Below are 26,419 nucleotides of genomic sequence, written 5' to 3' on the forward strand. Positions count from 1 at the left end.
CACCCGCATGTCCTACGGGTTGAACCATAGTAGGCGAGCTTAAAGCCCCTTGCCTTTACCACACACACTCTCTCTCTCTCTCTCTCTCTCTCTCTCTCTCTATATATATATATATATATATATATATATATAACCATTTTGAATGACAATTGGTAATTGTAAGCACATAAAAAACACGCAACAAATAGGCTATATACGCCTACCTATTGTTTGCAATTGTGTAGTAACATCCTTTGTGTGACACACCGTGGGATCCGTGAGATGTGAAAGGAACATTTGAAAACAAGATGGGTCGGCTCTCAAGTCTTTTGGCAAACCAAGCTTGGACGTTAAGAGAAGTGCGATGGAAGGGGGGGGATGGTGGAGAGGCTACCACATTGCTTCCAATGTTGTGCAACCACCGCCATATCTATATAAATCAGATACACATACTTGCCTCAAGTTGCTTTTCTGCAGACCTAACAAAAAGCACCCTCGATCCTTATTTAAGAATATATTTCGTTCTTATTTTTATTATTCCATGGCATCTGTATAGCCCATATTCAATTACCTGTTCAAAAAAAATTGAAATTTGTACGATGGCAAGCTTGGGTCAAATTGTATGCTATCAAGCTCCATTAATCCTATTGCTATTGCTATTACTGTTTCATGTTTTGCCTTCTTCGCATGCACAGTACAACCTCACCGTGGACGCTTCCCAGAGTGGGCGCCCCATCCCCCCCAACCTTTTTGGAATTTTCTTCGAGGTTGGCACACCTCAAGAAGTCTATTTTGTGCTGAATTCATGAGGTGGGTATTCTTCCAAAAAAAGTTGAAATCTTCGAATTTTTGCAGGAAATCAACCATGCAGGAGCTGGTGGGTTGTGGGCTGAGCTTGTTGCCAATAGGGGTAAGCTCCCATTTTCTTTCTTTCCTGGATTAAGTTTGCTGAATATTAATAATTTCCCTTGAGACCTCCTCCAAGTAAATATATATTTTCAAACACCAAGGCGCCCACATCGATTGCGCAGACGATTTTCCAGTGCAGTCTAAGCATTTGTAATCTCCATAGTTTCTCATTAACAGCAATTTTGATATTTAAAGCAAAGCCTAATGTTGTTGTTTAACTTGTACAATGTCTCAAGCTCATGACTAATCTTGACGAGGTGTTAGAAAACTTTATGATTGAGACATTATATAGTGTTCCTTCTGCACAAAAAAAATTAGAATCTGGTATTAATTCAATGGGGATGCGGCTTTACCAATGGGAAGAGACACCACTTGTCTTCTCCCTTCTCCCTTTGGTTTATAAGATTTTAACCAATTTGATCAGTGCTAGATTGCGACCGCTCTTATTGATGGCTTTTTGTCCATGATAGATGAACTTGACAATATATTTTGTTTTCCTCAGGCAGTAGAGTTGGTCTGATCCACCCAGACCCTCTTGCAGAACTACTACTCAATTTTGAGAAGGCATATGACAGAGTTGGCTTTCTTGGAGGGAAATTTTCTTCAGATGGGTTTCTGTAGGCTTGGATCAAAGGTGCTTTTGCATTGCACTGCTCAGCGATGAGTGCGGTGACTATTGGGAATCTGGTTGGAAGCAGATTTGTGCTTTCTAGATTTGTGAGATTGGGCTGGCCTCTAGCCCCATATTCGTTCTTATTTGTGGCAGAGGATATGTTAGTTTTCCTCATACCTCAGTAGCTGCCCTGAGAGGTTTGATTATGCCATTAGCAGAGGAGCCAGATTTGGTGGATCAAGAGTATGGAGATAACACCTTATTGTTCTTGTTGTTTACTGGTGCCGGCATTAACTAAGACAAGCCGTATGGCATCTTGGTGGGCTCTAATGATACGCCTACATGGGGGATCACAGAGGCTTTACTTGGTTGTGCCTTGGATAGACATTAACTAAGACAAGCCGTATGGCATCTTGGTGGGCTCTAATGATACGCCTACATGGGGGATCACAGAGGCTTTACTTGGTTGTGCCTTGGATAGACATGTAGATATTTGGGCTTTTAGGTTGGAGTAGATGTCATCCTTAGTAGCAGTTTGGCCTTGCTTCTCATTGCTTCACGTTGGACGCTTCATGCAGGAGTAATGTCACTGCTTAGATGCTTGGTTAGGAACTTCCTCTTGAGAGGTTCAGATGGATGGTAGGCCATTTTTCGGGCAATGGACCTTCGAAACTCTTGCTGCAGTCTACCCTGGCATCAGTGGTATCGTGTTTTGTAGATATAGATGCACATCCCTAGCATCAGGGCATGAGGTTCCTATTTACTAATGCACCTCTTTTACTGTCACATTTATCTCGAGAAGCTTGATCAGACTGCCATCCCGCTTTAGGGAGGAGATAAGAGAGGCAGCCACTCATATGGAATTTCTATGTTTTGGACACTGAGCGTAGACAGTGGGTGGGGAAATTCTTTGATTGGCACATTTGGGACTCTGGACTCCCACACTCTATGCTTTTTTGGTGTGAGCCATGCCCTTACCAACACATCAGATGGTAGAGCTACAGGCTTGGACACTCCAAGCGAGAAATCAATAGCAACACACAAAATGACATTGCAAGAACTTAAATTAAAATAAATTAAAATTAAAAATAATAAACATATATATATATAGGATATGATCTTCATTCCAGCAGTTCAGCCTTTCATTTCATTCCATTTCATTTCACTTTAGCTCAACTTAGTTTCAGTTTCCAATCTTTTTCATAGACATTGTATCAGATTCACCATTTGTAAACTCTTTTGTCTCATAGGTCACTTTGGCCTTTTTTTGAAGACGTTAATATATCATTTCATTTCATTTCATCTCCTCCCTCCCTGGCTCTAGATGACATAAGCGGCATATCCTGCTATCTGCTGGTGTCCCTTTGAATCTGCCAGTCTCTATCTCGAGCTGATGTGAGGATGTGCATATCTGGCCAATGGCACAATGCAAACCATGAGAAAGATGTGTGTCCATATAGCTAGGTCGAATCACAAACCCATCCCTTGTGAGGTGGAGAAGATGCTTTCTATAGAAAGCCATCTTCGTGCCCAACTCCTGTACCGGCTCTATCCATGTCCTCCTCGTGTCCCGATGGATCAGATCATCCTGAAGAATGAGTCTAATTTCCACCCGTGTCAGAGACATCAAGGGTGCCTGTAGAGAGTACTGAAAAGGAGGCAGCCTGTCCATGGTGAAGCCATGTGTCTGAAACCATGATGTCATCTGTGCATACCAGCATGATCTATCCTCTTGTAGAGCTAACTGTCTGGAGGACTCTAGGGCCAACATGGCATATCTATCTCTGGTAGTATCCCATAGGTTGTGTACAAAGGAGACTGATCTAGTAAGCGCCTCAATCTCCGTAGGGGGGGCAGCTAACTCCGCTCGAATGATATCATGCGGTACGGAGGCCTTGGCTCTAATCAGCCAAGAGATCATAGATGCCAAGGGCCTCTGCATAGGTCTCCAAGCATCCTGGCCTACAGAAGGTCCCCAAACCTACACTCCATATAGCATAGTAAAGGCAACCAAAGTATCAAAGAGCCATAACTTTGTCCTAGGTTCCTGGAACTGAACCTACGAACACATCCTCTCCAATCCTTCCAAAGCCACATAAGCTCTAGTCAGTCTAGTCTTTGCTGCTCTTCTCAAAGGAAATTTCGGCCCAAGAGCAAGAGAGAAATGAAATGAAATGTAATGTTATATTAACGTCTTCAAAAGGCCAAAGTGACCTATGAGACCAGAAAGTTACAATGCGGTGTATCTGATACAAAGTCAGATTAACAAAATAAATTAAACTAGGATAACAAAATATAAATACTGCGGGATCCTAAACTAAGCAATACAATGTGAAGACAATATGGGAGGGGAGTAGAGATCCATCTTCATCTGCACTCTGGACGACGAAAGAGTATGGCTTGAATCTTTTGCCATAGCCTCCTTCGAAATTGTGTAGCTCCTCTCCTCCCTCGGGGTCGTCTAGATCTCCCTAGCTCCAATGCTCGGTCTATGACAATGCCAGTAGTGCGGGTAGACCTCTCCACCGTCGCTGGTTGCTCCTCTGTCTGTTCTTCTGGGTGTACAGTATCTAGTGTAAAGAAATCTGTGATCTGTCTCTGGGGATGTCTCTCTTCACCTCTCCTCAATAAGGTTTCTCTATGCTTGTGTAGCTCAAGTAGATAAAGCCCAAGACATCTTTGATCCTCATAACTCATGACCCTAGATAGAGGCCCAAAACCTTCTTTGAATAGACAGTGAAAACGGCCTCGTATCTCATAGTACAATGTGCAATGACATATGTAATGTACTTCTGTCTCTGGCTCTAGATGGCATAAGCGGCATATTCTGTTATTTGCTGGTGTCCCTTTGAATCTGCCAGTCTCAATCTCGAGCTGATGTGAGGACGTGCGTATCTAGCCAATGGCACAACGCAAACCATGCAAAAAATGCGTGTCCATATAGCTAGGTCGAATTACAAACCCATCCCCCGTGAGGTGGAGAAGATGCTCTCTATAGAAAGCCATCTTTGTGCCCAGCTCTTGTAATGGCTCTATCCATGTCCTCTTCGTGTCCAATTGGATCAAATCCTGACGGATGAGTCTATTAATCTCTACCCGTGTCAGAGACCTCAAGGGTGCCTGAAGAGAGTATTGAAAAGGAGGCAACCTATCCATGGTGAAACCATGTGTCTGAAACCATGATGTCATCTGAGCATACTAGCATGATGTATCCCTGTTAAGAGCTAATTGTCTGGAGGACTCTAGAGCCACCTTGGCATATCTGTCTCTGGTGGTATCCCACAGACTGTGTACAAAGGAGACTGATCTTGTGAGCGCCTCAATCTCCATAGGGGGGGCAGCTAACTCCGCTCGAATGATATCATGCGGTACAGAAACCTTGGCTCTAATCAGTCGAGAGATCATAGATACTAGGGGCTTCTCCATATGCCTCCACCCATCCTGGCCTATAGAAGGTCCCCAAACCTGCACCCCATATAACATAGTAGAGGCAACCAAAGTATCAAAGAGCCATAACTTTGTCCTAGGTTCCTGGAACTGAACCTGTGAACACATCCTCTCCATTCCTCCCAGAGCCGCACCAGCTCTAGTTAGTCTAGTCTCTGCTGCTCTTCTCAAGGAAAATCTCGGCCCAGTAAAGACTACCCCCAGGTAAGTGTATGCATCTGTATACTCCACAATCTCCTGACCATACTTGAAAGTGGGTACTGATCTCCTGACCCATTGCGGTGTGGTGTTAAACACCATAACCTTGGTTTTACCTAGGTTAACACACAATCCACTATCCTCTGCAAAATTGCGTAGTGCATCCAACTGTCGTTGCATACCTTCTGGTGAGTCAGATATCAGCACAATATCATCAGCATATAGCAACAATGGGATCCACGTCCCTGCCAGCTGTGCACCTCTGTCACCCTCTCTATAGATGTAATCAGACACCTCATCAACATACATACCAAATAGAGTAGGAGACAATGGGCAGCCCTGTTTCACTCCAATGGTAGAGTGAACTAAATCAGATACCCCTTCCGGAGTGCGTACCAGTCCCATCACTGATCTGTACAAAGCCATAATCCCCCAAATCACCTCTATGGGCACCCCCATCTCCTGTAGTCTACGCATCAATCGAGCTCTTGGTACCATGTCAAATGCTTTACGAAAGTCCACAAAGCTACAATATATTCGTCTCCCATGTGCTCTGCACTCCTCAATGATGGCCCTGAGTGTCAGAATATGATCAAGAGTGGAGAAACCCCTCCTGAAGCCTGCTTGACCCTTTGCTCGTACCCCCTCGTCCTTTGCCCAATTACTCAAGTGTTGCTCCAGTATGGATGCATACAACCGCGCCAATGTGTGTCCAACCATGATAGTGCAGTAGTTCCCAGGCTATGTAGGGTCACCTGCCTTGAAGATGGGCACAATATTAGACAATCTCCAAGTCGCAGGTAATCCCTCACACATGGCACGGTTGAACATCACTGCGAGAACCTCCATCAGGTATAAAGTGCTCCGATACTAGACCGTCATGATCATATGCCTTCCCGGTCTTCATTCTGTCAATGGCCCTTTGTACCATCTCAGGTGTAAAGAAAGTGCTCATAGCTGGGCAAGGCTTGGTAGGGTCTGGAAGGGGTTCCTGTCCAGGAACCGTATATAATGATGTCGCATATTGGGCCCACACCTCAGGTGAAGTAATCACTAGGGGAGGGGAGTGCTCATGGAAGAGACGCCATGCCTCTCCTGAGTCCCTACTCAAGAACATCTGATACAAGTCTCGCTCCATTTGGGCTAGGTAAGCTCGCTTCTTCCGTCGCACAAGGCGTCGGAAAGCAATCCGAGACTGTCTGTAAGTGATGACTCCTAAAAGAAGATCCCTCTGAAGCTGGTCTCTCATCTCTCTGCATTCTTCATCATACCAACTATTCTGGGGCATGCTCCCAGAATGTCGTCTCTTGCCCGGCTGAGTGTGTGGGTATGCCACTGATGCAGCCCCGTGCAATGTCTCAGTCAGTAGCGTGGTGCACTCCTCCACTGAGAGGCCTGCACCATTTGTGCCAGCTGTGCCTTCCAATAGACGGTGCCAGATCTCCTCTGAATAAACGAAATCAGTCTCTGGAGTAACTGTATAGCGGGTGTGTGACCTGCCTCCTGATGTCTGGGTTGTACTATACTGAAATTTAACGGATAGTGTCAAGAGAGCATGGTCTACTGCTATGCCCACTGGCCTGGCTCCCACTGTGAAATCCTGAATGCAGGGGATAAAGCTCGGTTGTGTCATAACATAATCCACTGTACTGGCCCCATGTCGATGTGGAAAGCATGTGAAACCGGCTGCTCCAGGAAATCGCTGTAAGCCATTAAGTATGGCTAATCCGTGTGTAGTCGTCATTTCCATGAGGTATCTCCCATACTCCGTTTGCTCTTTGTCATCTGAGCATCTGTCAAGCCCCAATTCACCCACATTCAGCTCTCTAAGCATCTCATCTGAAGTGTCGTAGAAGACGATCTGCGAGTTCCCCGTTCGGGCATTGAAGTCCCCTAGGAGAATGATATCACCATCCCTAGAAAACTCCCAAATGTCATCATCTAGGATAGAGAAAGGCGCCTGCCCTCTGGATGCGGCATACATTGATGTACTGGGAGGAAAGTAACATATGGCAATATATAGGAATCGACTTGTGTCAGGTCTCACTCTCACCCACATATATCTAGCATGATCATCTCTTCGTACAATATGCAGTAATGGTTGTAGTTCCTCTCTGAATAGCACTGCTACTCCTCCTGAACCTCTACTCTCGTGCTCAGATCTCGCATTTGTCTTGTGAGCTGTTTCCCATCTGTATCCCACCACATGTGGCATTACCTGTCCAGGGGCCTGATGAGTCTTTGAGAAGAACACAATATCCTTGTCTTTGAAACTCTCCTCAAATGCGCCCACGTCCAACCTCATAGACCCATTACAGTTCCAGGTAGCCATTTTCAGTGTGGTCCCATAGGTCTCACACCGTCTTGCAGTACGCCGCTCTAAAATCACCACCCGTCCATCTCTGTAGAAGGCTATCTTTCCCTTCTCCCTCGCCGCTGTAATCTCTGGCATTACCTCTCTCATATGTGCGTTGTGAGAGAGTCAGGTCATCACCGAGGAAAATTCCCGTCTTTTTGAGAGTAGGCCTCTTCCTCAAGAATTCCTTCTTCTCTTCCAACGAGGGAAAGCGTAGTATGAGAGCTCTCCCCTTTGAAGACTCACCCGTGCCGTCACTTTTCTTACCTACCCTCCATGCCTTTGTGTGCAGAGGCTTTTCCATCCCCATCATGGATGTAAGGCTTGTGACCTCTTTCTCCACATTGTTTATGTCTTTGAGACCGGTCACTCTCACATGCAGTGCTCGCATCCACCTTCTTTGTTCCTCTTCGAGAGTCATGTTGATAAGCGTCGGTGTACAAGGATTTTCTTGACCTTTCCCTTTCTTGGCGACCTCAATCCATTTTTCAGCCTCGTCCGCCTTTTTCTGTGTCCTTGTTATCATCTCCGCCCATGAAGATGTCTTTGCCACACTCAGTTTCTCTTCCTCTGTGATCATCCTTACCTGTTCCTTAATTTCCTTGATTTCATCTATTACCGAGGGTTGAAATTCGCCTTCCTCTAGTCCATTGCTTACTCTATCAGCAAGTTCTTGTTTAAGGGCTGAGACTTCTTTTTTGAGTACCCGTATCTCGGCATTTGGGTTCTCCTGTTTGAGGGTTGAGACTTCTTCTTTGAGTGTCTGTATTTCTGCGTTAAGGCTCTCTTTCTCCTTCTTCCACTGTGCGCCCTCATTGAAGACCATCTGAAGTAGGTTGGCCTTCTCCTTCCACCATCCTTCCATCTCTGTTTTCCACTCCTTCATTTCCCTCTCCATCTGCGCCATCCGCTTATTCGTGAGCACGAAGGTTGCCTTTGCTCATGGCTTGCAAACAGGTGAGACATTGGCGGCTTCCGTGTCCTGTGCAGGGTCTTCTTCAAGTGGATCCCTTACGGTGAGGCCCAAAGAATCAGGGTCTTCTTCAAGTGGATCCATTACGGTGAGGCCCAGAGAGAGAGAGAGAGAGAGAGAGAGAGAGAGAGAGAGAGAGAGAGAGAGAGAGAGAGAGAGAGAGAGAGAGAGAGAGAGAGAGGTGAGATAGATAGGTTGAGGAGAGGGGGGGGGGGTTCGCGATAGACAGAAGAGGGGCGGGGGGCGCGATAGACTGAAGAGGGGGGAAAGGGGGGAAGGGGGGGGGGGGGGGGGGATAGAGAGGGAGCGGGGCGGGCAGCGCGAGAGAGAGGGAGCAGCAGGGGGGAAGCGCGAGGGGCAGGGGCGGGCAGGGAGCGTGAGGGGCGAGTGCAGAGAGAGAGAGAGAGAGAGAGAGAGAGAGAGAGAGAGAGAGAGAGAGAGAGAGAGAAATGAAATGTTATATTAACGTCTTCAAAAGGCCAGAATGACCTATGAGACCAAACTGATACAAAAGTGGTGAATCTGTTACAATGTCTGGGTACCTTAGTACTAAAGTACTAAGTATGAAAAGTGTGAAACTGTGAAAATAAATGTGAAAAACTAAATACAAAGTAATAAATAAACTTCTTAGGAGCATTCTAGGTGTCTGGCTAGAATGCTTCTAATCCTTTGTTGTAGTCTCCTCCGGTGAAGTGTGCTTCTGCATCTTGGTCGTGGTCGTCTCGATTTCCTAAGCTCAGTCGCTCTGTCAATTAGCGTGCCTTTGGTATGACTGTGGGTACTCCTTTGTGCTGGCTGTTGGCCTCTTGCTTCTTCGTCCACTCTTGCTTCTCTCGATCCGAAGAAATCTTTGATCGGCCTCTGAGGCTGTAGTGCTCTTTGTCTTCTCATTAGATTATCCCTGTGCCGATGTAGTTCCAGTAGGTACAAGCCTAAGCATCTTTGATCTTGGTATTGCATGATTCTATCTAGAGGTCCAAAGCCTTCTTTAAAGAGGCAATGAAAACGCCCCCGTATCTCATAGTATACTGTGCAGTGGCATATATAGTGTAATTTCTCCGGCTCCATTCCGCATAACTTGCAAATTCTGCTCTCAGGTGGGATTCCTCTATATCTGCCAAATTCAATTTCCAACTGGTGTGAGGATGTACGAATCTGACCAATAGCACATCTCAAACCATGAGATAGGTGGGTATCCATGTAACTCGGGCGAATCACAAATCCATCTTCAAATAGTTGTAGGAAGTTTTCTTTGTAGTCGGCCATCTTCGTGCCCAATTCTTGTGTAGGGTCTACCCATGTCCTCTTAGCATCCAACTGTATAAGATCCTGTCGGATGATTTTATTAATCTCCGTTCGTGTAATTGCCAGTGATGGGGCCTCAAGAGAGTATTGGAAGGGGGGTAATCTTTCCATACTGAACCCGTGTCTCCGAAACCACGAGGACAATTGCGCATACCAGCATGATGTATCCCCTTTCATTGCTAATTGTTGAGAGGATTCGAGGGCCAGTCTAGTATATCGGCAATTATTTGTATCCCACAAACCATGTATAAAGGACACTGATCGGGTAAGAGCTTCAATTTCTATCGGAGGGGCCGCTAGTTCCGCTCGGGTAATCGCGTGTGGTACGGAGGCCTTGGCTCTAATCATTCGGGAGATTATAGATACCAAAGGTCTCTCCATTGACTTCCAATTATCCTGATCCACAGATGGTCCCCAAATCTGGACCCCATAAAGCATAGCCGAAGCCACCACAGTATCAAAGAGCCAAAGTTTTGTTCGTGGTTCCTGAAACTGCACTTGTGAACACATCCTCTCCAACCCTCCCAAGGCCGCAGAGGCTCTGGATAATCTAGCATCCGCTGCTTTCTTAAGAGTAAACTTCGGTCCTGCAAATACCACCCCAAGGTATGTGTATGCATCTGTGTACTCTACTGTATCCTGGCCATATGCAAATGTAGGTGCCGATCTCCTGACCCACTGCGGTGTGGTGTTAAACACCATAACTTTGGTTTTACCCAAGTTTACCGACAGGCCGTTGTCCTCTGCGAATTTATGTAATGCATCTAGCTGCCTCTGCATTCCATCTGGTGATTCTGCTATCAATACAATATCATCTGCATACAACAACAACGGGATCCATGACCCTGCAAGTTGAGCCCCTCTGTCACCCTCTCTATCAATGTAATCTGATACCTCATCTATGTACATACCAAATAAAGTAGGGGGCAGTGGGCATCCCTGCTTTACTCCAACGGTGGAATGAACAATGTCGGAATCCCCTTCTGGAGTACGTACATAACCAGTTACTGACCCGTATAAAGCCATGATCCCCCAAATAATCTCTTTGGGGACCCCTAACTCTTGCATCCTGCGCATCAATCTGGCCCTTGGTACTATATCAAAAGCTTTCCGAAAATCCACAAAGCAACAATACATCCTTCTCCCGTTTGCTCTTCCTTCCTCAATAATGGCTCTGAGCGTAAGAATATGATCTAAAGTGGAATAACCCCTTCTGAATCCAGCTTGTCCTGTTGCTCTTATGCCCTCATTCTCTGCCCATCTACTCAATTTTTGTTCAAGAATGGATGCGTACAGTCGGGTCAAAGTGTGACCTACCATAATGGCGCGGTAGTTCCCGGGTATCATAGGATCCCCTGACTTGAAAATAGGTACGATAGTAGATAATTTCCAAGATTCAGGTAATCCTTCACACATGACCCGATTAAACAGACGAGCAAGGACTTCTGAAAGTAGATCCCTGGCATGGATCAGATGTTCTGCTACTAAACCTTCATGATCATATGCTCTTCTTGTCTTCATCTTATCAATGGCTTTTTCCACCATTTCCGTAGTAAAGAAAGTACTAGCAGCAGGGCATGGCTCTAGCGGATTTGGTAATGGAGGCTGTCCAGATACCATATATAATGATGTTACATATTGACCCTAGATCTCAGGAGAAGTAATCGTCGGAGGCGGTGAGTGCTCTTGAATAAGCGCCATGCCTCATGTGAGTCCTGACTCAAGAAGAGCTGATATAAATCCTTCTCTAGTTTGGCTAAAAATGTCCTTTTCTTGCGACGTACTATACGCCGAAGAGCAATCCGAGACTGCTTATATGTGATGATCCCAAGTGTAAGCTCTTTCTGGACCTGGATTCTCGTCTCTCTGCATTCCTCATCATACCAACTGTTTTGAGGCATGTTCCCAGCTCCTCTCTTCTGATCAGGTTGAGTATGTGGGTATGCCTCTTGTGCTGCTCCATGTAGTATCTTTGTTAACTGAGAAGTAATCTCCTCTACAGTATATAGATCTTTTCCACATAGACTGAATCAGTTTCTGGCGTGAAAGTATATCTTGTGTGTGTCTTCTTCCTTTGTACTTGAGAGGCATTGTATTGGAAGGAGATTAATAAGGTCAAGAGAGCATGATCCACTGCAATCCCAACCGGTCTGGGTCCCACCTTAAAGTCCTTGATACTAGAAATAAAGCTTGGTGAAGTCATGACATAATCCACTGTACTGGCCCCATGCCTGTGTGGGAAGCATGTGAATCCCCCAGATAACGGGAAATTCTCTAGACCATTAAGTATGGCCAAACCATGTATGGTTGCCATCTCCATGAGATGTCTCCCATATTCAGTGTGTTCTTTATCCTGTGAGTTTCTAGTAAGCCCCCTTTGTGATAAATCCACTTCTCTGAGCATTTCCTCAGAAGTATCATAGAATACTGCTTGAGAGTTGGCTGTTCTGGCATTAAAGTCTCCTAAGAGAACTATGTCTCCATCTCTAGAGAACTCCCATATGTCATTATTCAATATGGAGAAAGGGGACTGTCCTTTAGGTGAGGAGTAGACTGAGGTACTTGGAGGGAAGTAGCATATAGCGATATATAGAAATTACATGTCTCGGCTCTCATTCTCACCCACATATACCTTGCTTGCTCATCTTTCCTGATAATCTGTAGTAGTGGTTTCAGCTCCTCTTTAAATAAGATTGCTACTCCTCCTGACCCCCGGCTACCCTGTAGAGATCTCTTGTCTGGTCGACCAGCTGTTTCCCATAAATAACCCTTCACATGTGGCATACGTTGTCCCGGTATCTGGTGTGTCTCTGAGTAGAAAACTATGTCTCTGTCCCTAAAGCTGTCTTCAAAGGCATCTACATCTAGCCTATATGACCCATTACAATTCCACGCCGCTATCTGGAGCGTCGCCCCATAGGTCTCGCACCGTCATGCTGAGCGCTTTTCCAGAACCACTACTTTCCCTCCTCTATAAAAGGCGATTTTCCCCTTTTCTCTTGCTGCCCTGATCTCTGGCATCAACTCTTGCATGTGTGCCACTTGTGCCAATGTAAGGTCATCTCCCAGGAAAATACCGGTTTTCTTAAGAGTTGGCCTCTTCTTTAGAAATTCTTTCCTTATTTCTATATTCGGGAAGCGGAGAATAAGTGCCCGGTCCTTTACGTTTCCCTTCTCATCGATTCCTTTCTTGCCCACTCTCCATGCACTTGTGTGAGTAGGCTCTGTGATGCCCATGCGTTGTAGCAGTTCCTTCACTTCTTCATCTACATTCTCTCTGTCTTTGACTCCTGTGACCCGCACATGCAGAGCCCGATTCTTCCTTTTCTGCTCTTCCTCAATGGTCATATTAATAATGGTAGAAGTAGGTGTGGTCTCGAGCATCTGGGCCTTCCCTTTCTTCGCATCCTCAATCCATTTTTGTGCTTCATCAACCTTTTCTTGTGTCTTAAAAAGACGTTCCGCCCATGAAGATGCCGTTTTCGATTTCTGTTCATCTCCTTTCCGTAGAGTTTTCATTTGATCTTTCATGTCCTCGAGCTCCTTCAACACCGAAGGTTGGTCGTCTCCCTTCTTCTTAGTTGCAGATTTGCAAGCCGCAAGTTCTCCTTTTATCTCCTCAATTATTGCATCTTTTTCCCCCATGTGCTTTTCCATATTTGTTCTCCATGCTTCAAAACTTGCTACTGCCTCATCGAGTTTCTTTTGCATAACGCATTCTGTTACATTTACTTCGGCCTTGATTAGGTTTCGTACTTCCGTTTTCAAGATCTGAATCTCCTCATTCTGTATCCCCCAGATCTCTCTCCTTAGTTCTCTCATCATGTCTCCATACATGGAGTTCCTGTAGCTCTCAGCGCTCGCGTGCATTTCCTTCCTGATGTCATCTCTCATGTAGTTTAGTTCTGATTTGAGCATCATCTGGACCTTCTCCATCATTAGTTCATCATGTATCTTGGACGTTTTCCCCACTCGTAATGATCCTGGTGATAGTACAGTATCTCTGTTTCTCCGCTTAAATGTAGCTGTTGTTTTTTTTGGGGTGGTGTAGCTATCTACACCTGGCCCTTCCCCTTCGGTAGGCGGATCCATCGAACCCGAGCCCCAAATGTGGGGTAGGGTACTAGGGAGAATAGGACAAACTTAAAATATTTTATCTTAAGGCTTTTTACCTTAAGGCTTAAAATTTTTCTCTAAGGCTCGGACTTCCTACTCGTAGGTGAAGGGTGCGCGTTTGTTGGGACTTGCTACGCGTAGGGTTGCTAGGACATGCTACGCGTAGGACTTCTTCTGCTGCCTGCCCTTCGCGCGAGCTCCTGCTTGCTCCACCTCTCTCGCCCAAAACCCTAATGCACAGGCAGCGCTGCCCTGTGGAATGTTGCACACTGCTCGAACTGAGTGTGTAGAGAGAGAGAGTCACTGTGTTGCTTGTCCCTAAAGCATGAAACCTGTCACAGCCTCGTGCTCAGCCCGCCACAGACCTTCAGCCTCGCGCCAGACCTGCCCGCCACAGAGCTTCAGCCTCGCGCCAGACTTGCCCGCCTCACAGAGAGAGAGAGAGAGAGAGAGAGAGAGAGAGAGAGAGAGAGAGAGAGATGATCCAATGCTGAGCTAATTAGCACTATCAAGAGAGAGAGAGAGAGAGAGAGAGAGAGAGAGAGAGAGAGAGAGAGAGAGAGATGAAATGTTATGTTAAACGTATTCAAAAGGCCAAAATGACCTATGAGACCAAACCGATACAATCCTGGTGGATCTAATACAATGTCTTGGTACAACATGAAATGAAGTAGCTAAAATGAACATCAGTGTCCAAGGAGATGATTATTTTGTTCTGTTGACAGGTTTCGAAGCTGGTGGGCAGAGTACTCCATCCAATATTGCGCCTTGGTCGGTTATAGGAGATGCTGCATCTGTGCAGTTAAGCACAGAGAGGATTTCATTGTTTGCCCTCAATCCTGTGGCTCTTCGAGTGGATGTCCTATGCAGTAAGTGTCCAGCAGGCGGGGTTGGAGTGTATAATCCGGGCTACTGGGGTATGGTAGGTTCCTCAGCTCTATGTATTGTCTTGCAGTAGCTAGTTGGTAGCAATTACGTGCTCATTAGTTTTCTTAAAAGTCAATTCTATGGATGGAAGGGGCAACAAAGATCAGTGTGGCAATGTGTGGAGGTTACTCTTCGCTCGAATGGCATTCATATATTAAAACCAAGTCTTTTTCTATTTTTTTAGAGGGGAGGGGGGGGGGGGGGGGGAAGGGATGTTAAAACTCTGTACATAGATAATTTTCTGAGATACATGGGATTCTGGTAACAAGCACATAATCCAAGTGAATTTTACCACCAGCTCTGTTACATTTGTGTAGAAAAGCTCATAAAGAAGGTAGACTTTCTGTAAGATCCAGCAACTGGGTTCTAACTATTTTACATTATATTTATGACTCTGAGGATCTGCTGTACCAGATCGAGGTTGACAAGGAAAGTCACTTTTCTTATATTTACAAAGGCAATTCCGTATGTGTATGAAGATCCCCAACTTCCTTGTCCAATCCTACTGGGGAATGGAAGTATGAGTTGTCCAACGTTAGATGACACGGATTTAGTGACTTTTATCTACAATTTGAACTGCTAAATTTCTATTTATAATTTATGTTATGAGTGGTAATCAAATGCATCAACATCTAGGTTTTGCATTGGACACGGTTTTATTTTTATTATTTTTCTTCTGCAGAACATCATAGCTGGTTCTCAGTACAAAGTGGTGTGCTGGGCACTTTCTTTAGATGATAGGAACATATCGATTTCTTTCACATCCTCAGATGGAAGCCGTACTTTAGCTCAGCAATATGTTTCGTAAGTACTTGATGTCCTTTGACTGCTCACACTTGAACATGGTCAATAAAAGAGGTACTTTTAACTTCTAGAACTGAATCTGTTTCTTATTTTGCAGGCTGGAAGCAGCAAGCAGCAGTCAAACTTGGAACAAGCTTGAGATTCTTCTCAATCCAAGTGATACAGATCACTATGGGAGGCTCTCCATAACAGCAACTCAGGCGGGTGTCTTTTGGCTAGACCAAGTTTCAGCTATGCCCTTGGACACCTACAAGGTACTGTGGTACTTCAATAATTCTACATTGTAAATATAATAATGTTGACCTGCATATATTGTCTGTCTATGTGCACGTTTTTCTGTGTGTGTGCACACGCATGGATGTTTGTGACTGTAGAAGGAAAAGTGTGTCGTGCCGTGAGTGCTCTATGTGGGTGCCACTCAGTGTAGTGTGCACAAAATCTCACTCTCAATGAACCACACAAGAAAATGGCAATGAATACTACAAGATAACCATGGACAGAACATGATTGAAAGACACAAACACAATGGTACTCAAAGCTCTGCTGAACTCATCAACTCACAATGTAGCAACAACAAGAACCAGCTGGCAGCACTCTCAGCTCCAGAGCAAGGACGGACAGTCCTCTCTGAGTGAGTGAGTTTGGACTTTTACTCTTGGAGAGCGCAGCACTGCAACTTGAAGGTTTCAAGCTCCCCACGTAAAGAACCAGAGGTCACATGCATGTTCCCAAAAGATAGTGGCGGGCCCGGCTTCAGAGGGTCTTTGGCCTTCTCAACGTACTTTCTTACTATAAAGTCCCCTGGTGGCTAGGGCAATTTGGCTACCAGGGCCAAAGTCATGGTCAGTTGCTTTGCGAAGGTCTCATTTTCTTGTAGCGGAACCTAGCTCATCTGGGACCTACTCTTGATAGTCTCATGGTCGCAAGGCATTATAGAAATCCTAGCCCAATCATCAATCTCATGGTCGCAAGGCATTATAGAAATCCTAGCCCAATCATCAAAGTGGCTCTCTGTGAACTGACCATGCCACAATGTTGAACGGAAGAGCACAAATGCATCTTCACAGTTAAGACCACAACCTTTACATAAAGATACAAACCTGCTCACACGATCATTGTCATCTTTAGTTGAGAGTCCTTGGAAGGTTAGAAATTCAATGTTGACTCTTGTTGGAATCATGATTAGGTCCTCATCCACTCTTGCTGGTTGTGTCAGCTTTGGAGGAAGGATGAGAGCAAGATGTTGGGCAATGAAGTGATAGGGGTGTTGCTTCAGGGCTTTGATGAGGGAGTGAAGGGTGATGCCTCCTGCAATGTAGCTCAAATGGACTCTTGAGAGGGTTCATCCTAGACATGGTATGGGTCATACATGAGCTCAGACTGAAAGTAGAGTGTCAATAGTCCAAGTACAAGACCCGCTAGATGACCAGTAGATAGCTCACCAAGACCAATTTAGAACACCACCTTGGACGAGTAGACCAAGAAAGGACAAGTACAAAAGATTGAGGACTCAGGAGTAAGGTTGAGTAGACAGATGAGTGGAAAGGATGAGTAGACAAGTTTAGCTCCGTTCCTGCACTCATGCGATAGATATAAGGGATGTTGGGATGGCACTGTATGACACATTGTACATACATTTTAGTGTCTATAGATCTCCCTACATGTGCATCCCACATTGTACCTACCAAAAATCTCGACATCCAGCTTCTCCCTTGCCTGCTAGGCCTTGGTAATTTGAGGTATACTGGTGTGCTAGAATACCCTATTCAAAATATTAAATTCTCACAATCAACCTCGAAAGCACCCAGCCACCTAATGTTCTTCTCTGATTGAACACCAAAGGATTATTTTTTCCATACTACCTCTCTCTTGTATCAAGAGATTTATTCATCAAGGTTATTGAGACTTTCAAGCTTATTTCATTGCACATTACTGCTCGGACTTTCTAGGCTGCCCATCGTGGTTCTTGCATACCTCATAGAGTACTCTCTGACCCCTTGTTGGAAGAGCATCTACTTTTGCTATGGAGTGCTCATGGGAAGCCTGCACTGAAACCTACTTACCACATATCTTCTTGCATTATTTTTTCCACTACGTCATGCATGATAGGGGCCACTTCACGTAGGGATCTCTTGCAACACAGGAGTGTAGGTATCAAACCGCCTTGTCTTCCAGGCAGCGCATAATAGAGCCGTTCCCGCGGGATGATTTTACTGAGAGGGACGCAAGTCAGACATAATTTTATACAAAAGTTGAGAGCTGTCATGCCTCGGTTCCACATGGATTGCTAAAGTGGATGGTATGAATGACTGGTAGTACTCTTCATGCTCTGAGAGACTCAGATGGACATGCATGTATGGATTTGAATAAAGTCTTGGAGATTGCTACAGAGTTCTATTCAGAGTTGTCCATTGCGCTGCCGGCCAGTCAGGACATGCTTCCTGCCAAGGAGACAATTTGGTCATTCACTGAATCTCAAGTCAATTCATTGATGAGCAGTTGAATTTTGGCTCTGTTTACAGTTAGAGAGATGCACGATGCTCTAGTAAGAATTGATGCTTGTCGGGGGGATGATGGGCTTACTAGGTAGTTTTTATCGACTATGGGGATGTATTGTACTTACATTGCACTTGCCTCTCCTGCACGGTTTCCAACAGATTTTTGACATTTGTCATATATCCGCCTCACTTGCATCAGGCCTTCATTACTCTTATACTGAAGGGGGGAGATTGCACATCGCTTTGTCAGTGGCATCCTATTATACTCTTGCCTTCTGAGTATAAGAGTCTCGCTCGTATGATAAGTGCTAGACTCTGTCCTTTTTCGCGGAATTTGATACATGTATCTTAGACAAGTTTTGTTCAGGATCCATGCATTCTCGACAACATCTTCACCTTTAATGAGGGAGTGGAGTCTAGCTGGCTACAGTGATCTTGTAGAAGGTAGGTAGAGGTGCAGTCGGAAACCCAGGAGGCAAGGTGTACTCAAGTAGCAAGTGGACCAAGGTACACTAGGTTACCCAAGTATCGAGTACTGAGCTAGTGGACCAAAGTGAGCTAATGTACCTAAGTACGCAACCTTGTACAAGTGTAACTAAGAGTTGGTGGACCCAAGGTGTGCCTATGACACCATGTGGACCAATGGGCCAAGGTATCAAGGTAGCTGTTAGTCCCTTGCTAGATCCAACATGCACAAATGTTAATACACAAGCCATACTCACACATAGACAAGTGTAGAGAGTGGACATCAGGCTCACCTCCCAGCCGTAGAGCGGCGAGCCAATAGGGGGTCACCTTGGAGCTTGGAAGCCTATAACCAATGGGCTAGTGTAGCAGGCTACAGTGTCACTTTCACAGGACACAAGTTATAGTTAGCCAAGGCTGGTTCACACCGGACTGGACGGACTCTCTTGGCTGGGCAGTGGCACGTGGCAGGGGATACGGACGGTGGTCTAGTGGATATCGTGGCCAGGTCACCACCACTCAGTTATCAGTTGGGGGTAGATTTAGATGGCTGACATTTATGAGCTGTTGGTGGCTCTTTATGATTATACATATGGGTAGCAGCTGTTGGGTCATGGGTATCATCTGCTTCACATCTGGTCCAGCGTTGTCGAGAGTATAGAGTCTGTACACAGAGCACGTCTTCACCATCCCTGCACATTTGAGCCTCGACACCCCATTGTACTTAAGAGTCCCGGGCTGGAGCTGAGTGTGCTGCCAGGCCAGAGGCTGTATCAGTTCTTTGAGATAGTCGAGTCATTTGTTGTGGTCTACTGTTGCTATTGTGTCTCTGTGAGCTCAGTTGTTGTCTATTGTTACCTGTTTTTAGTCTGTTTTGAGTGAGGTTGTCACGCACAGTGCACTAAGGAGCACCCAATGTAGAGAGCACGACACACTATCTGCGCTACAGGTGCTCTCATTTTGGCGATCACGGTGGGACCTCAACTGAAGTCTTACTCTGTGAGGTACAAATCTTGAAGCTAGTTGGGTCTATCTAGCTTCGCCTACCTTGCCTTGCACTGTTCTCCTCTCGCCTGGTCCAACTGGTCTAGTCCTCTCTCGCCCTGGTCCAACCATTCCTCGTCCTTGATCTAGTCCTCCTCGACCCTGGTCTAGTCCTCGTCCTTGTCCAGCCTGGTCTTATCACTTGCCTGGTCTAGTAGAGTCTAGGCCAGTCTTCAGCCAATTCAAGGTTTTCTTGCCCAAAGATTGGTTGGTTTGGTGGTCGCTGCATGACCCATACAAGGCGGTCAGTCGAGCGTCAAAGCGCACTACTGAGTCCTTTGAAGTACTACAATAGAAGACGACCCTTGGTACCTGTTAGAAGTCCATCAACCTCATCACCCATACCTCCACACAAGACATCCCACATTCCTCCATCCAGTTCCACATCTTCCAGATCACCTTCTCCAGTAAAGCTCTCTCCTATTCTACTACACCAGGCTATTGAGCAACAGGCTCAGCAAGGGGCCATGGAGGCGTTGGCTAGTGTTTTGGCCAAGGTAAACATCAAGTTCCCTACCTTTAAAGGACTCTCTTCAGAAGATGCTGATGACCATGCAAGGAGGTTTGTATCTCTCTGTAGGGGTCGAGGTCTTAACAGGGAAGATGCTTATTTGGTACTCTTTCCATCCACCTTGGATGGCTTAGCAGACAAATGGTACAACCAGTTTGCAGAGAACCATTTTGCAACTTGGGTAGCCTTAAGACAACAGTTCTGTGCAGCATTCATGCCAAGTGACTACCAGGAGAAGGTTTTGGATGAGTTGGCCAACATGGTGCTCCAGCCAGAGGAGAATTTTGCAGAGCTTATGACTAAAACCAAGTCTCTGGTTGCCAAGCTTCCCCAGCAACCCGGTGAATTTATGGTTAAGAAGTGGGTAGAGAAGGCGCTTCCCAAAACTTCTTAGCAAAAACTCCGAGAGAGTCTCCGTCCCGACGCCACTCTGGAGGAGTGCATCGCAGTTGCTACTAGGATAGAGGGGGCTAGGAAGCTGTTCACCAACTCTCCTCAGGTAGAGACCCCTTTAGTGTTTTTGGAAAGTCCTTCTGATCCTTTAACTTCTTTATGCAGGGAATTGGAAGCCCTCAAGCTACAACGAGCTCTTCAAGAGGAGAAATCGATCCATCTCAGACAGGAGAAGACCCCACATCACGAGGCTTTGGATCAAACCAAGAGGAAGCTAGAAGAGCTTCGGTCTCATCAAGAGACTAAGGCTATGGTATGGTGCAGCTCGTGTCGCTCTCCAGGACACCCTCCACAGGACTGTCCCCTTCGCGCTTATTGCCACTTCTGCGAAAAGTCCGGGCATGAAGACAAGGACTGCTACTACCTCAAGGGATTGCGACAATACAGCAAAGTCTTGGTCCTTCTCTTCAACAAGGGCCAACGCCTGCATCCAACATGGTTTCTCCCTGTGGCCATCCACACCATATGCCCCCTTTGCTGACAGCCCCTCCTATGCAAGGTATGCAGAGCACTTTTTCCTCTCAGAGCTTTTATCATACCCATGCTCCCTCATCACCTCAAAGCTTCCATTCCTCCACCTCCAACTCAATGCACCAGGAGCAAGGACCACCTCACCCTTCGACTCGCCCTTTGAATCGGCCCATTTTGTGCTACAGATGCGGGGAATATGGGCATTACCAAAGCAAATGCCCCCTGCCAGAAGGGTCCCCTCCTTGCCATCATTGCCCTGAAACGAAGGATCACTACAGTAAGGATTGCCCTAAACTTCATGCATCCACGGCTTCGAACCCAAGTCAAAGCCAAAATGAGTTTACCTTTCCCAAGCTCAATTTGATAGCAGTTAGCACCGTTCCTCAGCCACCCCCTTCTACCCACGTGGTTACCCCTCAAAATAAGCTGCAGTTGGTAGAGGAGCCATCGGGTGTCCTCACTCGGGCCCAAAGAGCTGCCCTCGGTCTTAGTATTCCAACACGTTCAACTCCCCCACACATTCTCTCAACAGTGGATACCCAACCTTCAGCCGCTGACAAGCCATCACCCAGTGGCAAGCAAGAATCCAAATCTTTGCTCTCCGATCTTGATGAAGCTTTCTTGGAAGCAGTTTCCGATCTACAAAAGATCAAGGTACCAGAGGAACAACAGGTAGAAAAAGAGAAGCTTACAACAGAGATAATCTTGAAGAACACCTTCCAACAAGTGTCCCTCTGACATGCTGCGACTTGATGCGAGTTTTAGAAGTGACACCTTTGCTGCTATTCAGTCACTTAACCTTGGAGCAGGTACTAGTGGCGGGCACCTCCGAGTGCGACCATCAGAATCCTATATGATATCCAATCCCACTGCTCCACTCACTGATTATAGAAGCCCTCGCCTGACAGTGTCCGTTTTTGGTCGGCAATTCTCAGGAGTGATAGTGCATGGTGGGTCTGGCATCAACCTGATGCCCGAGTTCACTATGTTAGCTCTAGGTCTACAGCCTACTCGCTCTGCTCCCTTCACAGTTACATTGGCCGACCAGAGGACAGTCTACCCAATGGGCATAGTGGACAATGTGTCTCTGCACGTACAAGACTTTACTTTTAACTTGGATTTTGTTGTGGTTCGTCTTCCCCAGGTTGAGGGCGGATTTCCCTTGCTCATTGGAAGACCATGGCTTCGACACACTAAAGCACTTCATGATTGGGGAAATGATGCCATGTGGATACATACTTCTGGCTCCCCGATACAACCTATTCTCTTAGAAGGAGGTATGGATCCCGTGGTGCAGCAAGTTTCTTTGTCAATGGAAACCAACCCTGAACAAGAACAGCCTACTACACCTGAAGGGTCAGACGAAGATCTGCTAGAGTGGTTGGAAGATACAAAGTCTATGCCTTGTTATGGAGTCTCTATTCAACCTTTGCCATTGCTAGAGAATACAAACTCCTCCACGTTTTCATTTTCAGATAAGGAAGAGCCCAACGAGCCGCCGAAGCCAGCAGCCAATGTAGAAGATCTGCAGGAGTTCACACCCCCTCAAACATCGGCCCCATTAGTGTCTACTTCTCCGACTAGAACAAAGCTCTCCTCTGCGTCTAGCAAACTCCATTCATAGAGCCCGTCCTGCTTGCTGAATTCCAAGATCACGATAGCTGTCTTGTTCATGATAGCTGTCTGCTCCGTACTTGCCCCTATCTACCCCTATACCCTCGACGCTACACACAATCAAAATACCCACATCCTTAGGGTTCACACCAGTTGTGGCAATAAGGGGACTCTGCTGCATACCAACTCAAGCCCTGCAGATCCAGCTCAACCCTCTGCCTTCTCACCTTCCTACCCCCTACTCACCCCTAGTCCTACCCACCCCCTCCCTTGCCCTCAACCCTACCCTCCCCCTCACACCCCCTCGCCCCTACCCCCTCGCCCTAGTCCCCCTCACCATCCCTCCCTAGTCCCTCCCCCTCCCCCTCGCCCCCAACACCAGCCCTCGCCACTACCCTCCCCCTCACACCCCCTCACCCCCCTATCCACCCCTTGCCCTAGTCCCTCCCCCTCACCAGCCCTCACCCCTAGTCCCCCTCACCACCCCTCGCCCCTACCCTCCCCCTCACCAACCCTCGTCCCTACCCCCTCGCCCCTAGTCCTCCTCACCACCCCTCGCCCTAGTCCCCCTCACCAGCCTCGCCCTAGCCCCCCCTCACCTGCCCTCGCCCTTGCCCTCCCCCTACTCGCCCCTACCCACCCCCTCCCTTTACCCTCGCCCCCACCCACACCCCCTAGCACCCAACCCTCTTCCAACTCGCCCTACCCACCTCCTCACACACTCTCGCCCCTACCCACCCCCTACTCACCCTACCCACCCCTCTATTGCCCTCACCCCTACCCACCCCCTACCTACCCCTCGCCCTCACCCTACCTAGCCTCGCCCTCGCCCTCGCCCTCACCCTATCTAGGCCTCTCCCTACCTACCTAAGCCTCGCCCCCTACCTACTACCTACCCACCCCTCGTCTTTCAAGCATTCACCTGGTTGCCATCCCGTTGTTGTAATGCTTTTTGTTCTGACATCACGATGGAGATTAATCTTATTTGCGGTGTTACTCCACCTCATGGTCGTCCCTCTTTTCGAGAACAGTGTTATGCAGAAAGTGTTGCAAGGTTCATTTGCAAGCATAAACCAGGTCATTTTCCTCTCACTATGGTTATCAAAGATAAAGATGGGCTGGATCCAAACCGAGCATATCTCTTTGTAGTGGAGCCTCATTCTGTTTTGCCAATTCAATCATACTAGGTTCTCGCCTATTCAAAGGCTTAAGGAGTTTGCAAGCAGTGCAGTGTTTTAACCCCACTTTTGAGGCATGTAAGGTCATGGTTGGGCCTCACTCCTACTTCACGAAAGACGTACAGATGTGGCACCTAGTGGTTTTCTTTCAAGTTTTTTTCAGTATTTCCTCTCACCGAGACGGTGAGCGGTCTTGTGGTGGGCAACCTGTAGCAGGCTACAGTGTCACTTTCGTAGGACACAAGTTACAGTTAGCCGAGGCTGGTTCACACCGGACTGGACGGACTCTCTTGGCTGGGCAGTGACACGTGGCAGGGGATATGGACGGTGGTCTAGTGGACATTGTGGCCAGGTCACCACCACTCAGTTATCAGTTGGGGGTAGATTTAGATGGCTGACATTTATGAGCCGTTGGTGGCTCTTTATGATTATACATATGGTAGCAGCTGTTGGGTCATGGGTATCATCTGCTTCACATCTGGTCCAGCGTTGTTGAGAGTATAGAGTCTGTACAGAGAGCACGTCTTCACTATCCCTGCACATCTGAGCCTCGACACCCCATTGTACTTGAGAGTCTCGGGCTGGAGCTGAGTGTGCTGCCACGCGAGGGTCTGTATCAGTTCTTTGAGATAGTCGAGTCATTTGTTGTGGTCTACTGTTGCTATTGTGTCTCTGTGAGCTCAGTTGTTGTCTATTGTTACCTGTTTTCAGTCTGTTTTGAGTGAGGTTGTCACGCACAGTGCACTGAGGAGCACCCACTGTAGAGACACGACACACTATCTGTGCTACAGCTAGTCTCTACCAAAGGCTGGTGCTCCATACCACCAAGCCCTTATTGATACAAGTGTGTTGGTAGAGCTCCCAAGGGTCTAGAGCCCAAGTATGGTGATCACATGAGATGTCTCACAAATGAGACCTTAGTCCTATTTACAGGCATGTTCATAGCTGGTCCGAAATAGCTCAGGTGCCTAATTTGATGTCTGGGGATGTCACACTTTCCTACTTATTTTAAATTGCTATCATTAGCAATATCCTCGATTATAAAACTGGAACACATCTCCGACAATCTTTCTGATTCCCAAGTAGCACTCCACTCAGGTCGATGTTTCCACTCGATCAAATAGTTGGGGTAAGAAGCCTTTCGATATCCGACCTATTCATCTTATCCCAAGTGCTCCTTCCAGCGACTAACAAGGAGCACGGATTGAAGTCTAGATAGTAATGTCGAAGGGTACATCCCGTTTGTAGGAGACATTGCTAATCTTCTTAATAATTTGGAATGGTCCACAATATCACGAAGATAATTTAGAGTATTGACGGCCATGGATCGTTTTAGAATCCTTCGGTACTAAAAGGTACACCCACATTCCCTCCTGGAGGTCTCGAGGTTGTGAATGCTGGATAGCAAAGCTCGATCTTAGGCAGTCTTTATGTTTTCTTCCTCGGCAGCCTGGCAGCTGATACTGGATCTCCTGGAGGTGTCTGCGATGTCCCTGTGTGGTAGGAGGTGGTGGGTCTGTAGCCCTCTGGAAGAACTCTATGAACTGACTGCCTACTTATTGTTTAACTTAGTAACACACTAATTTGTTGTTTAGATCTTTAGCGCTTTTAGTATTTTCCCTCTTACTTGACAACTGCTAGCCTTTATCATGGTTGAGTATGCCCATCACATCTGGAGGGTGATAGAAACCAATGATGTGTGAGTAGGCATATCATAGTTGTTGTCTGATTTCCATAAATTGCATGGACATGCTAACGTGATAGGCTGTACGGATTTTCCCGTTTTGTGCTGGCTGTTTTGGGCAGCTTCTGGTACCAGCTTTTGGGTGCAGATGCTTTTGGATTCAAGTACTTTTTAAAACTGCATCTTTTAGGGCTCTGCTTTTGGGCATCCCTCCTACATTTATAAGTGCCCAGAGGGTCACATTTTTTGAAGAGCATTTGGACACAGAGTCTCGGAGAGAGTTTGACCCTTGTAGCCTTTGCGAAGCAATAATAAAGAAATACCAAAAGTTGCGCCAGTCTTTGGGGCTCGTGCGTCTTGGCTCAGAACTCCGCCGTGCTCTCTCTCTCTCTCTCTCTCTCTCTCTCTCTCTCTCTCTCTCTCTCTCTCTCAGGACCGGGAAGGCATATGATCATGACGGTCTAGCAGCGGAGCACTTTATACATGCCAGGGATATGCTGATGGAGGTTCTCGCAGTGTTGTTCAATCGTGCCATGTGTGAGGGATTACATGAGACTTGGAGGTTGTCTAACATTGTGCCCATCTTCAAGGCGGGTGACCCTACAGAGCCTGGGAACTACCGCACTATTATGGTTGGACACACATTGGCACGGTTGTATGCATCTATTCTAGAGCAACACTTGAGTAATTGGGCAGAGGGCGAGGGGTACGAGCAAAGGGTCAGGCCGGCTTCAGGAGGGGTTTCTCCACTCTTGATCATATTCTGACACTCAGGGCCATCATTGAGGAGGGCAGAGCACATGGGAGACGGATCTATTGCAGCTTTGTGGATTTTCGCAAAGCATTTGACATGGTACCAAGAGCTCGATTGATG

The 26,419-nt window shown here is 46.7% G+C and overlaps 1 protein-coding gene across 1 annotated transcript in view; it reads left to right on the top strand.

Moving 5' to 3' along the window:
• Positions 1–324: 324 nt before the first annotated feature.
• Positions 325–26,419, top strand: part of LOC147433927 (alpha-L-arabinofuranosidase 1-like) — an 85,826-nt gene continuing 59,731 nt past the window's right edge. Inside the window, exons 1-5 of the mRNA XM_086490552.1 lie at positions 325–746; positions 835–889; positions 14,622–14,818; positions 15,506–15,627; positions 15,725–15,881. Of these exons, the coding sequence (XP_086346678.1) occupies positions 387–746; positions 835–889; positions 14,622–14,818; positions 15,506–15,627; positions 15,725–15,881 (891 nt within the window). The 5' untranslated portion in view covers positions 325–386. The remainder of the gene's footprint in view (positions 747–834; positions 890–14,621; positions 14,819–15,505; positions 15,628–15,724; positions 15,882–26,419) is intronic.

This window comes from Adiantum capillus-veneris, chromosome 19 (assembly GCF_014529385.1).
Source record: "Adiantum capillus-veneris isolate H3 chromosome 19, ASM1452938v2, whole genome shotgun sequence".
NCBI classification, from domain to species: Eukaryota; Viridiplantae; Streptophyta; class Polypodiopsida; order Polypodiales; family Pteridaceae; genus Adiantum; species Adiantum capillus-veneris.